Source organism: Phymastichus coffea, unplaced genomic scaffold, assembly GCF_024137745.1.
Source record: "Phymastichus coffea isolate CEN01 unplaced genomic scaffold, Cenicafe_Pcof_1.1 PCOF00207, whole genome shotgun sequence".
NCBI classification, from domain to species: domain Eukaryota; kingdom Metazoa; phylum Arthropoda; class Insecta; order Hymenoptera; family Eulophidae; genus Phymastichus; species Phymastichus coffea.
This window is the reverse complement of record NW_026707018.1, coordinates 183,523-196,897: the sequence shown is the minus strand read 5'-3', so window position 1 is coordinate 196,897 and position 13,375 is coordinate 183,523. Positions and strand designations below refer to the sequence as shown.

The 13,375-nt window shown below is 29.2% G+C and overlaps 3 protein-coding genes across 3 annotated transcripts; 1 reads left to right on the top strand and 2 right to left on the bottom strand.

The window, feature by feature from the left end:
• Positions 1-348: 348 nt before the first annotated feature.
• Positions 349-2,492, top strand: LOC131673968 (tax1-binding protein 3 homolog). Its single transcript, XM_058952374.1, has 3 exons — positions 349-582; positions 1,018-1,146; positions 1,239-2,492. Exons 1-3 carry the CDS (start codon positions 526-528, stop codon positions 1,425-1,427), a joined length of 375 nt encoding a protein of 124 aa, XP_058808357.1. The 5' UTR covers positions 349-525; the 3' UTR covers positions 1,428-2,492.
• A 102-nt stretch (positions 2,493-2,594) lies between these two features.
• LOC131673967 (KIF-binding protein) lies at positions 2,595-5,314 on the bottom strand. Its single transcript, XM_058952373.1, has 3 exons — positions 4,899-5,314; positions 3,959-4,803; positions 2,595-3,884 (listed from the first exon to the last, which is right to left on the bottom strand). The coding sequence occupies exons 2-3, from the start codon at positions 4,765-4,767 to the stop codon at positions 2,873-2,875; spliced, it is 1,821 nt and encodes a 606-aa protein (XP_058808356.1). The 5' UTR covers positions 4,768-4,803; positions 4,899-5,314; the 3' UTR covers positions 2,595-2,872.
• Positions 5,315-10,076: 4,762 nt separating this feature from the next.
• LOC131673978 (tetratricopeptide repeat protein 27) lies at positions 10,077-13,251 on the bottom strand. The gene is made up of 9 exons (XM_058952388.1): positions 12,953-13,251; positions 12,038-12,890; positions 11,912-11,978; positions 11,506-11,838; positions 11,253-11,426; positions 11,028-11,180; positions 10,794-10,955; positions 10,428-10,726; positions 10,077-10,354 (listed from the first exon to the last, which is right to left on the bottom strand). Exons 1-9 carry the CDS (start codon positions 13,011-13,013, stop codon positions 10,090-10,092), a joined length of 2,367 nt encoding a protein of 788 aa, XP_058808371.1. The 5' UTR covers positions 13,014-13,251; the 3' UTR covers positions 10,077-10,089.
• Between the last annotated feature and the right edge of the window lie 124 nt (positions 13,252-13,375).

The following is a 13,375-nucleotide window of genomic DNA, read 5'->3' as shown; positions in this document are numbered from 1 at the left end:
CTATTTAAAAATCGCGTTACTGTTATTTTCAAAAAAAATATTTGTGCACGCATCAGAATAATCTTTGAATAATTTGTAAAGATTTGTAAAATCTAAAATATGTTTATAAGCTTTTTTTAAACCTTTTTTACTGCTTTAAAAAATAATATATGACGAAAAAACAATGCAATACTGTAAATGGAATATCCATTGAGCCATTTGAAACAACCTAACTTTCTCTAATTATATTATTGTTAAATAAAACTTCCTTTCAAACACATTCCCTCCGGCAGAAATTATCTTTGCCTTCAGCCATTGAACATTTCCACTGTCATGAACATTGCTTCAAGTAGTTGTGTAGATCTCGATTAGATCGTAGCAATGTTTAGCCAAGAACTGAAAATCCACTGGTTTAGTCATATCACATCATTAAGATTCAGAGCGGGCAGTTTTTGGATAAATATCAGTGAAATCACCGGCCAGAGTGACGTCGTCGCCTAATTCGTCTTCCAAACACGAAAAGTTTACTCGTCAACGGCTGTCAAGATGTGCGCGAAAATGGCTTTCCAACACCAAGCTGGCACGGCAATCAAGTGCCTCAGTGTAAGTTATTCTACATATCTCCGAAAAAATACTCTAACGGTTTTCCATGCTCTTCTTTTATATCTTTTTCGCTCATCTTATTTTTTTTACTTTCTACGCAACAATGATTCTTTAATACAGATAATTCAGATTTTTACTGTGTTAGAAAAAAGTATTTTGTAGCGACTAGTAATATTTTATAATTATTATGATTTTTTAGTCTAGTGTGAAATTCAACAATTTTTGTGTCGTTAATAATGTTAATAAAAAAATCTAATGTTTTGTGTTGTATGTAGTTTTATAATTTTTCAAATGTTCTTAGTCATAAATTTTGATGCTTAATTTAAAAAAGTAATCTTATCAGGTCTGTCAATATTCGCCCAAGAATAAAAAACTTTTTCTATTATTTTACATTCTTTATCAATGTAAAAATTTAATTACATACTTTGAATCTAGATACCTATTACACTACACAAAGAAAGTGAAATAAATGCAAATGGAGAAGAAGTTATGAAATGTGGCTTTAAAATAGGAGGAGGAATAGATCAAGATTATAAAAAAAGTCCCCAAGGCTATACAGATAATGTAAGTTAAAAATGATCTCATTGGTATTACTTATGCTCATGATTTCTTGCATTTCTTAATCAAGTGAGAGTGAATTTGTCTTTTCGTCTCAGGGGATATATGTGACTGAAGTACATGAAGGATCTCCAGCAGCTAAAAGTGGCTTAAGGATGCATGATAAGATATTGCAATGTAATGGCTATGACTTCACTATGGTAACTCATAAAAAAGCAGTTTCATACATTAGAAAACACCCTGTGCTAAATCTCTTAGTTGCACGCAAAGGTGTTACAAGTACTTAAAATCATTTAGTTAGAAAGATGTGCTGCCTTTTTTTATTCTTTATTATAGATTGAATTCTAAAAATAGATTATTGATACTCTTTACAAAAACTTGTTATTCTACAACTCTAGATAATGCATTTTTAGAGAGCTACGTTACTGAGATTTTTAAATTAAAAATGTATAATCTTTACATTCCATGTGCTAGATAAATAAACAAGATCTAATAATATTTAAATAAAAAATCAAATGCAATATTATATAATTAAAATGATACAATAGACTTTGTGTAATAATAATAGATTTTACAAAAGTATACAGCACATCTTTCAGCAATAAACAAAAACTGAAAAACCCTATGCCCAAAGTATTATACACAACTGCTGTAATATTATAATTAAGGAATGTGTGTAAATGTATGCACATATATAAAAAATTATATCAAAGCATCAACCATTGACAGCACTTAAAAAGTGCTACATTGTAAAATTGAACTGCTAAAAAATGTCGTCAATGTGAATGATTTAATCTGAACAGCCTTGACAAATATCACAGCTAATTTACAAATAATTTATTTTTAATGCTATTAATTTAAGAGTCGTCAGGTTTTATAGCAATGGTTATTGAAAAAAAAGTATCTTCTAATTATGATTCTTGATATTAATAATTTTAAAAGATTTTAAAAGAGACATATTTTTACGATTAAGCAACATTTTTACATGAATTTATTAAAAAAGTTTTATGAAACAGTTTAAATGAACATGTTATTTAATCACATGTCGAATTATTAAATTGTGAATAATAGAAATAAATATCTGACCTAGTCTCTTAAAATCAGAGCTAAATAATGGGTAAAAGAGAAAGCAGTAACAGCAAATACTCTTCGCTATTGTTAAATATTATGTTTGTTTCCAAACTTTATAATACCATGTTATATGTAGTGTAGCGATATTTATTTCTCTTCATAATGTTGATACAATATCATACAGTGATATACAAAAATCATGAGTCTGCATAACAAAGCAGAAAAACAATTATATAATTAACAATGTGAAACGTCATCTTCAATTAGTGTCATAACATGATGATAATAAATATACTGTTTAATAAAATCATAACAATTCTATTATACTTGATATCTTTCTTGAACTACTTATTCTATTTTCTATTTAACAGGAACAATTTTTTTCAAAAAAAATTTTTGGACATACCTATTCTTCGTGTACAAATATAATTTTTATAATTTCTAAGTTTGTGCTGATTGATAATTAAAAATTTGCAAAGTAAAATTTAAAAAGCAAAAAATTAGAATAAATATAGAACAAATTTTCTTTATATAACAAAATTGCCTTGCATAAATTTACTTTATAATGGGAAAACCTTAATAATTACAAATACACACAATTTACATGAAAAATTATATCCTGAGGTAAAAAGAATATTATACGTTCAAAAACGTCAACAATTCATGAAGCACGAGAAATTTCGTATGTCAACTTGTTCATTTTTACAGGTAATAACTTCACAAAGTCCTTGCATATATTGAGCTCTTCTGACATTAACGCAGCAGTTTTTTGATCCTTTTCACAGTAATTAACCAAATATGAATAAGCATCCAAACTTTTCTTCAAGTTATCCACTTGCAATTTTTTATCTGGTGTTATAAATTTATTGTATAATCTACCTAAATGGAAATATGCACAGAGGGTTGGTCTGACCAAATCATCTGTAAACTTGTCATTTTTGGTGTCTTTCTTTACTGACTCCACAAACTTGTCAAAATTATGAATAGATGATTTTGCCAAGTGATTTATTTTGGATAGTATATGAGGAGTCGGTCGTTCATCAGAATCCTTTAGGCGATCTAATTTTATATCTAAAATTTCCGAATACGTTTCACCGAGTTCCATCCAAATCTGCCGACAAGCATTCAGATAATACCTCTCATTCAATTCTTTAATGGTACTTTCCAACAAATCTATCCTCCTCTTATGCATTTTAGCTTGCCTATCTTCGTCCTCTTCAAAGAATGACAAGTACTTGTAGAGTTGAGATGTGTCTTGAATAATTTGTATATAATCAGATGCATGATTCTCCAATGTATAGAATGTTTTAGCATCATCAAGCCACTTTTGTACATTTAAAAATACCGCTTTAGCGTCATTAAAATCTAATAAATATTTGTCAATAATGTTATTAGCAATATGTGCAATATCATTTTTTATAGAATAGAATTTTAAATTGTTTAAACATTCTTGGGTGATGTCTGATTTGGGATCTGCTTGCATATTTGCACTGTCAGGCATAAACTTGTCATTGACATTTTCATTTTTTTCAATTAAACGATCTCTTGAGGAAGATAACAACAAGATTCCGTACTTTGCCCAACATCTAGAAATATCAGCACTCCTATGTCTAAAATTTTCCCACTTTGAGTCTAATATTTCTTTCTCATTTTCATTATGAAGCTCTTTAGAACTGTAATGAAACATGTAAATCAATGAATAGATTTCATTCAATGATGTAAATTTTTAAATTTTTGAAATAAATACCTCATTTCTTTTAAAGTATCTTCATACTTTCCAACAATGTGTGTTGCAGCAGCAAGATGATGCCTAGCTTGCTGAAATCCTTCTTTTTCCATGAAAAACTGAGACAGTGTTGCACAATTTAATGCCCAATCAATACTATCAAAATCATTCATTTCTAGTTGCCTTCTTAAAGTCATATGACAATATACAGAAGATTTAATCAAGTCGCCTAAATTACCATATATTTGTGCTAAATAATACAATGTTAGTGTATATAATTTCTCCATAATTTCTGTTGCTAGTGGCTCATTTGAATCATCTATGCCAAATAAAGTAGACATATTGACTGGAGGAGATTCTTTTATCTTGAGAGATTTATAATCCTTAAACTGTTTTTCTGCCCTTTCTAAGTACTCTTTTGCTTTGGATGTATCATCTAGTTTTGACCAAAGAATCCCCAATTGGTTTAATGCACTCAACATTGGTAAGATGGACTTTGCATTTATTTCAGTTTTACTTAGAACATTAATACAATTCATAAGATAATCTTGACCACTTTTCAATTCTTCAGTGTCAGTAGCAATAATGCCCTCATTCAAATATACAACAGCAAGCATCGCTGTTACTTCGGTTTCTTGTTGTGCATTGTCAACAAAATTGGAAAGAAGATTCTGCATATTTTTGAATTTCTTCATGGCTGCATATTTGCTCTTGTAAGGCTCAGTTTCTAGATCGTTTTTGCTATCTTCATCTAATAATTTTCTAGCTTCCAAATAATCTTCTTTAAGATTTGCTATAACTTCCTCGTCAATATAATAACTATTTCCCATTTTTAATTTAATTATTTTGACTTATCTGAAGTAGACCTAATTTAATAATAAATATTAATAACTATTCATATCCTTTTTTAAGAGCACAAGTAATAATGCATAATAGTCATAACTGAATTTTAGTATCATACCTTGGTTAAAGATTTCTTTGTATATATCACAAACATATATATTTGTTTAATTATGCATAGTTCATTAATGATGTTCTTGATAGTATTTATTCAGATGTCTAATTATAGATTTTGTTTGAAATATTATATTTAATCTCTACAACATGTTTTCGTTATTTAGACTATTGCTCAGATTGTCTTCGCTGGAATTGTCGATATGAGGTGAACGAAACAAATTTCTTCAATGTTTGCTGTGTGTAATAGCTACAAATGTAGATACTTAGATTCGTTAACAGTAGAAATATCGATATTGTTTTTATTTATTTATTAAACATCCACGCTAGCTACGCCACTATATGTACGCTAATCCTATCCAGGGTTGGGTGCATGGAGACTGTATACAAGAGGCGAGGCAGGCCTATACCGCCCGTGTTAAAGCGTTCGGCAAACCCAATACAAGTCACGACCAGGGCTGGGCATCGATGGTTTATATCGAAAAAAAGAGCTCCCTAGAGCTGACTTCAGTTTGTACACTGAAAGAGCTCTTTCCGATTTCGTTCGTTCCAAGGTTCCACTGAATTATGAATTCTAAAAGAAAATACTTTTCGCATATTAGCATGTAAAAAAATTTTATTTATATATACAATGTATTGTAAAATTGTTGAAGAGTAATAAATAATAAATAATAAAAACTGTAATTAATTATAAAAAGTAATTTTTTAGTAACCTTGTTTTCACTCTTTTCTGATTTTATAATTATTAAAAATGAATTATTCTCTAGCATTTACAGAGTATTATTTAATTTGTCATTAAATATTGAAATGAAATTATAAAAATTATTTAAATACCAGACTCCCATTCTATTATGATATACACGACTTCCGCAATTCGCAATGTAAACAAAACAACCCGAGCCTTCCCGCCGAATGACGATCGAACGAGCGAATTTGTTTCTTTTGTGCCGGCTAGAGAGCAACATCGTGCTTCTATTAGTATCAGTTGTTTTTTTAACGGTTATAAAGAGTGTTTATTGTGCATAAAAATTGTATTAATTTCAGAAATTGACATTATTGATATTATTGTGTAAATCCATTTTTTGATATTTAAAAAGTTATACGTACATTGCAATACACGTAAGTAATAAACATTTCTTTAATAATATTTATAATTATATATACAATTAATGCAGAGTCAAAGAAAGATTCATTTATAAATTTTTTTCAAGCGTTTTACGAATACGTAATTAATTGGTAAATATTAAAATATTATCAATGCATTTTTCAGGTTGCAAACGATCTATCGTTCATAAAGGCTTCTTTAAGACTTTTATATTTTTATTCAACTTTAAGGTAAACTAACAGTGGTGAGTAATTTTAAAAAATTAAGCCAATAATGTAAATGGTGTTTTAATAGTAAGCTTTTTTTCTCGTCTTATTAAATTCAATTTATCTTTGCTCACTGTAGCATTCAATCGAACATCGATGCTTCAAAGAGAGGAGCGAGGAAGTTTGTTATACAAATTAGCTGTCAAATCAGGGTTATGAAAACTGTCGAATTTTACATGAATAGTTTGTCTTCAACGATGTTTCTTTTTATTTGCGATGTCTTTCACATCAAGGGCATGAATGTTCGTTTCGAGCTTAGGTACCAATAAACGTTCTATAAAAGCTATATCGTGTGTTAAAATGGTAGCGCTATCAGCAATCGAAGTATAAATTAATTTTGATTTTCCATTTACTGAAGCCATTATCTGAATATGTTTCGGCAAGTATACGAAAGTAGTCACAAATTGTCATTTTAAGTAACATTCACAAACGAAATTTCATTTGAAGTTTAATTATTTCTTTTCGAAGTTGATACTTTCTTTAGTTGCGGTGATTACACCCACGCTGAGTATACTATTTTCTTAGCAATATTTTCTAATGTAACCTTTGTCTCAATAAAAATAACTCTAATATTCATGTTTAGCTAAACTCCATCTTAGATTGAATGGACTATTTCCTTAGTTTTATAAAACATTTATGATATGCTAAAATTGACATATTTATTTTTTATGTACTCTTTGCACGGAGATCATCTGGACCGAGTATTGGACTGTCAATCGCTGTTTATTTTGGTATAAATTGTAGAATGAGTATTTCTTCTGAAAAAGGTATGGAAAACTGTTTAATGGACTATTTCCGTAGTTTAATAAACATTTATGATCTGCTAACAATTGCAAATGTATTTTTCATGCACTCTTTGCACGGAGATCATCTGGGCCGACTATTAGACTGTCAACAGCTGTTTATTCTAGGATAATTGTAAAACGAATATTTCTTCAAAAAAAAGTATGGAAACCTGTTGAATCAACTATTTCTTTAGTTTTATGCAACATTTATGATCTGCTAATAATTGAAAATGTATTTTTATTGTTTCATTGCAAGGAGATCGTCTGGACCGACTTGCATATTGTATATTTAAACAATTAAGCAAATAATAAATATAAATTTAAACATCTAAGCAATTTAGCTATGTGTATTTTTCATAATTTTCGATATTCGGTTAAATACAATAAGATTAAGTTATTCGATAAATTATATATATATATATATATATATATATATATATATATATATATATATATATATTATTTTTTATAAGAGTATTTAGGAATTGTTATCAGAATATATATATATAATTTGATCAATGTTGAATAAATAACGTAAGAAAAATGTGTATTTATTATAAATTATTATATAAATTATAATTATACTACTCCTATCATAATTTCTTCTAGATAATCTATAACAAAATATAATAACTGATAGTATCATTTTATTTTTTTAATTAGAACATTTTTATAATAACAATAATAATAACTAGTAATAAATTTTCTGCATTACACAATTCAGTAATTTATAAAACAAAAATATAAACAATAATCCAAATAAAGTAAATAAAATTATTAATACAAAAATTAAGATATACAAAAAAAAATTAGAAAATAATTGTAATTTAATACTTTTTACATGCAAGTGCATGACAATCTTTTTTTTCTCAATTCAAAACTGAACGGAACCGTGGAACGAGTGGAATCGGAAAGAGCTCTTTCAGTGTACAATTTGAAGTCAGCTCTAGGGAGCTCTTTTTTTCGATATAAACCATCGATGCCCAGCACTGGTCACGACAGTTCCAAAGTAATTAGCCGATTTTAGCGCTGCGTGCGGTAGTTAGTGAACTACTAGAAGACTTACAATATATACAGTCTCCATGTTATCGACCATGGTACTGTAGGTGACGAAGATATAACCCGCACGTGAATATCTTTTTTTATAAAAAGGGATAAATTAATTTTATAGAAAATGAATACTGTTTTACGATAAAAAAGTCTTGCTATTTTGTTCGTAAATGTACATTTTCAAAGTTGAGTGAATAACGTTGAATTTCCTATCTTGAAAAAAAAAATATATATATATATATATATATAATAACTAAATTTTTCGAAAAAGTTTTAGAAGTTTGTTTAAGTGAGATTGTTACACACACGCACACACACTTAGAATGATTTTCAAGGTCATATGAAGGTCCCAGTGATTTTTTGAATAGGAACCTCTATTTTTGATTCCGGATTTGGAAATAACGAGAAATTCTACGTTTAGATGAGGTATTATGTGTGGGGTTTGATTGATGATGCATATATTTAATATAAACTATTAAGACAATTAAGACTATATTTAATATAAATAAAAAATAATTATAATTATTGTAAATTTTTATGTTAAAAATCTATGCTTTTTATACAATTGAATTATGGCTTTCGTAACAATATTTTTCTATTAAAAAGATAATTATTTTACACGGTAAAAATTTCGTGGATAGTTGACAATGACCACATTAATCATCGTAACTATCATTAAAGTTAAGTATATCGAATGTTATTTATTATTAGACATTATATTATTTAATAAGGAAATATAAAAACAAAAAAAACTATAAAATTATTAAAATCGAGTGATCGAAAAGCGTATTCCATCATTTCAAAAAAATAACAAAAACGATATATTGCAAGACTTTTTCATCGTAAAATAGTATTAATTTTCTATAAAATTAATGGATTCCTTTTTACAAAAAGATATGCAAGGGCGGGTTATCTTCGTCATCTACAGCTGTATATTATGGTCGATAACATGGAGACTGTATATCTCCATCCATGGTCGATAAGCTACGCTCATATTATGTAAGTCTTCTAGTGGTTCACTAACTACCGCGCGCGGCGCTAAAATCGGCTAAGAAAAAGAGAAAGTTGCCTAGATAAAAGGTCTCTGCCTCGCCTTCTGTATACAGTCTCCATGGTTGGGCGATTCTGTCAAAAAGCTTCCAGCAGTTGACTTCAGACCTCATAATTTTCGCTCCCGTTTTACGATAATTGTGAGGTCTGAAGTCAACTGCTGGAAGCTTTTTGACAGAATTGCCCAACCATGATCCAATCGCTAGTGCTCTCTCTCTCCATACCCCATGGGATCCATATAATCCATATGGCTGTGCTAAACTACATACATAACACGCATGCGCACGCGTGTACAACGCAAACATACGCGCATGGTCCGGCCTGACCATGGAGACTATCTCCATGGGCCTGGTAAACTTTTGGCTATTCGAAGAGATATCGGCGTGAGTCGCTTCGATATAGAAGTTGAAGTCGACTTTCGTTATAGATAGTCTTAATGCGGAACGAGAGATCGAGAAAAAGATTGCACGAGAGCGAGCTAGCTGTAATGTATATTCAATAAGCGAATTTTCCTGCCGCTTGCAGATGACTGACATCATCTAGTGAGAAATGGGTGGACCACAAGACCGCCACAAACTCACTTAATTTTTGAGTTTTCATAACTAGCTAATTAAGCGGTAGTAATTATCTCAGCTAATTGATGTTTGAAAATTTAATAAAATATTTTTAAATATGTCTGTATTGTATAAATTTAAATAGTTTTATGCTATAAAATAATGAAATATATTGAAAATTTATTTAAATACATATTTACTCTACAAAGAAAGTTATAGAACTTTGATAAAATAAGTTTGCAAGAATATTAAAAAAATAATATAAATGTTTATTTTAGATATTACAATATTCAATAGCAAATTTTGATCTTAAATAATCCAATATTGTAACATTGATTCCTACAATTAGAGTACATTAAATTGAAAAAAAAATGGTTTGAGCTGTACTCTAGGTAGTTTTCAATTTTTCTAATTCGTCAACAATAAGCTTTAACTTATTCTCAACTTTTTCCAAATTTTCTAAAATACCAGACTGATCTTCCCAATTCAAGTCTTTAATTTTCTTTACGACTGATTGTAGAGAGAGTTTGGCGCTTCCTAGAATTGTTCGTTTATGGGCAACTGCAACGTTATGCAAATTATATAAATTTGCTTCAGCTAATCTGACGCAAGTGTCCAGAACATTGTTAGCATCTTTGACATTTTTGAACCACCTGAGTTTGGATTAAATATTAAAATAGCATAACAACATTTGTAAAAAAAATATATTATTAATATATTCTTTACCTTGAATCCGCAACTGCTGCCCGGTAAGCTCGCTGGAAGTATTGCGCTGCTTTTTGATTATCGATCTCATTGTTTTTCTGTAAAGTAAGCTCTGCATACAGTCTCCAGATGTCCGAATTCGACGAAACGGATGCAGTTATTCGTCCAAAAAGTTCTAAAGCTTTTTGAAGATTTCTTTGTGATGGATTTCTATCAGCATCGTTCAAGTTATTTATTATCGCTTTAGACAGGATGGTTAGGACTTCAATGTCTATGTGCTCTCCTTTAATATCTAATATACGGTGGTAACATCTGATTACCTGCAAATAATTTGAAGAAAAATTTGTTACAGTCAAGATAAAAAGTAAAGATTCTGCTTTAACATACCTCTCCAAAATACCCAAGGTCGGTACTGACGATCATGAGATTATCCCAAATTTCCCATTTATCGAAGTTGCATTTGATAGCATCCTGTAAAGCTCGCCAAGCTCGTGATTTATCACCTAATTTTATATAGGTTTTGGCTAGATTATTCCAAACTTCAAAACTCTATAAAATACACAAAAAAGTTAATACTTTCAATTGAAGTTAATATTCATTCTAAAATTCTGTAAACATAACTGATTGTTCAAGACTAGTGTACTTCCTGTAAGATGAAGCAGCTAATTTCCAGTCTTCAATTTGCAGAGCAGCAAACCCCAATCTTATCCAAACATTTTCTTGCATGTGATTCAATTCAACAGAAAGTTTCAAATGTGGAATAGCTTCCGTATACTAAAGAAATAAAGATTAGCATGTTTATTGTCTGATATGTGCATAATAAATCACAGTATTTATTAAATTTACTTGTTGTTTCGCATAGTAATAAAAACCCAAATGTCTTTGAACTCGACTACTTTTTTCTCCTGAAAGCTTCCAGGCTGTCTCATAGTGTTGAACTTCCTGAGTTGCATCACCTAATAAACACCATAGTTTAACTGTTGGTTTCTTGTCTAATTGTTGTCTAATTACTTCGGCAGCCTTAAATGTAAAATATTTTTATTAGTTAAATTAAAAACTTAGCATTCTTACAGCATTATAAAGTTAATTAAAGCCGTACTTTGTGTTTCATTTCCAAAACAGTATAGCAAACAATCACATCCTCCCATAAAGACTGATTTAAATATAGATCTAAAGCACCTTTGATCATGCCAAGATTGAACATTGTATTTGCCAACTGCTGTTTGAAAGTCCATATCGAATTCATGCCACTAGCAAAAAATAGATCCATCCTATAAGAAACTGGAGTTTTCTTAGATTTAAGTTGTTCAATCAAATATTCTAATTGTGATAAAGAACGTTCAATTGTTCTTTTGTGGGTGGACTCTATTAAGCAGCGCTGGTATAATGATGAGACTTTTAATGACCAATTTTTAGTGTTATCTATTATACTCTGAAATATGTTTTAATTAATTTAAAAACTTACAAAAAACATTATGTAAATAGTAGAAGTTATGGTAACTCACATTTAAGTATGTTATGATTTCCTCATCTGTAAGCTCATCCTTGGGTTGTGATACTTTCAACTGAAAGCTTGATCAGAATAATTATTTTTATGCATATACTTTATTTTAATAATCAAAATTAACTACCATTTTGCCATGATTACTGTTTCTTCAATACTGCCTAGTTCAACTTCCTTGACTTTTTCTGAAAATTCTATTTTCTCTAAACGTAAATCATCACTTAAATTTATCACTTTTGGTAATTTATCACATTTTCTGTATGGAAAAAATTCTTTGTCTACTTTGAGTTTCAAATATAACTGTGGTTTCTCTTGTTCTTGATACTTAGTACGTTTGCCCAAAGCACCCAAAAGCTTCAAATTTAATTTAGCTGTTGCCAATGCATTTTCCAAATATTGTTCTGAAGTCTGAATTCTTGTGTAATATGAATAAAATTGAGCTACTTCAACATTGAATAGTGTTTTAAGAGCATCATCTTTTACAATATTTGATTCAATAATTTGTTTTATTAAATTTTCGGAATCATTGAAAAGCACTGCACTAGCTTCTTCTAAAATCAGTTGGTGAATATAATTTGATCTTAATAGCCACCAAAAAGTACTAGGAAATGATTTTTGGAGTTGTTCATTGGCCAATATTATCTTAGCAAGGTATAATAATTCAATTTTTGTAATATTTTCATTCAACTGATCTTGTAATGACAAACTTGTGATTGCTAATTTTTGGAGTGGTAATAAATTGTCTAATTGTTCATTTATGAAAGGGCCAGTCCAATTATTTTGAATAAAATATAAAAGTGAACCAACACCAATATTAAACCACTCATTATGGCTGCTCTTATTTGAATTGATAGAATTATTCACATAATATTGAAAATCATTGTTCATCATAGGAAGAACAACTGCTATAAAAAACTCTCCAAATACCAATTCATAATCACCATCAATTATTTCTTTTTCCTTGTACAACTGATTACCACCTGCAATAAACATTAAAATATGAGTTTATAAGTAGAAAACAAAGTAGTCAAAAAATACTTACTTTCTGACAGTGGAATGTTTAGTAATAAGTGATGTTCAATTTTTTTTATTGTTTTTTCCATTATTATATTTTTAGTAGGCTCTTTTCAGAACAAGAACAGAAAATATAAAAAATAGAAAGCCTTTATTTACGGAAGTAAACGATATATATGTACCATTTTTGTGTGCGTGCCTTGTAATAATATAGATATAACCTTATTTTTGTATAACGTAGATGCTCTTTTTAATATATATATAAACGCGCACACGCAGAGCCGCGTGCACATAGAACTCATTCAAAATGAGAATATGGATCGGACAAAGTATAATTCATAATTTTATAAATTTAACTCAATGCTAAAGTTTGAAATTTATTACAATTTCTTGTATGATAAAAAAATTACGTCTTTTCGTAATAACAAATTGACTATTAATAATTTAAAAC

Bases quoted from the DNA above. Each gene is read 5' to 3' on its own strand.
- LOC131673978 (XM_058952388.1), bottom strand. From the start codon at position 13,013: ATGGAAAAAACAATAAAAAAAATTGAACATCACTTATTACTAAACATT. The intron at 11,839-11,911 runs GTGAGTTACCAT...AACATATTTCAG, and splicing joins AAATCATAACATACTTAAAT to AGTATAATAGATAACACTAA. The intron at 11,427-11,505 runs GTACGGCTTTAA...TTTACATTTAAG, and splicing joins TTTTGGAAATGAAACACAAA to GCTGCCGAAGTAATTAGACA.
- LOC131673967 (XM_058952373.1), bottom strand. From the start codon at position 4,767: ATGGGAAATAGTTATTATATTGACGAGGAAGTTATAGCAAATCTTAAA. The intron at 3,885-3,958 runs GTATTTATTTCA...GTTTCATTACAG, and splicing joins GATACTTTAAAAGAAATGAG to TTCTAAAGAGCTTCATAATG.
- LOC131673968 (XM_058952374.1), top strand. From the start codon at position 526: ATGTGCGCGAAAATGGCTTTCCAACACCAAGCTGGCACGGCAATCAAG. The intron at 583-1,017 runs GTAAGTTATTCT...CTTTGAATCTAG, and splicing joins CGGCAATCAAGTGCCTCAGT to ATACCTATTACACTACACAA. The intron at 1,147-1,238 runs GTAAGTTAAAAA...TTTTCGTCTCAG, and splicing joins CCCAAGGCTATACAGATAAT to GGGATATATGTGACTGAAGT.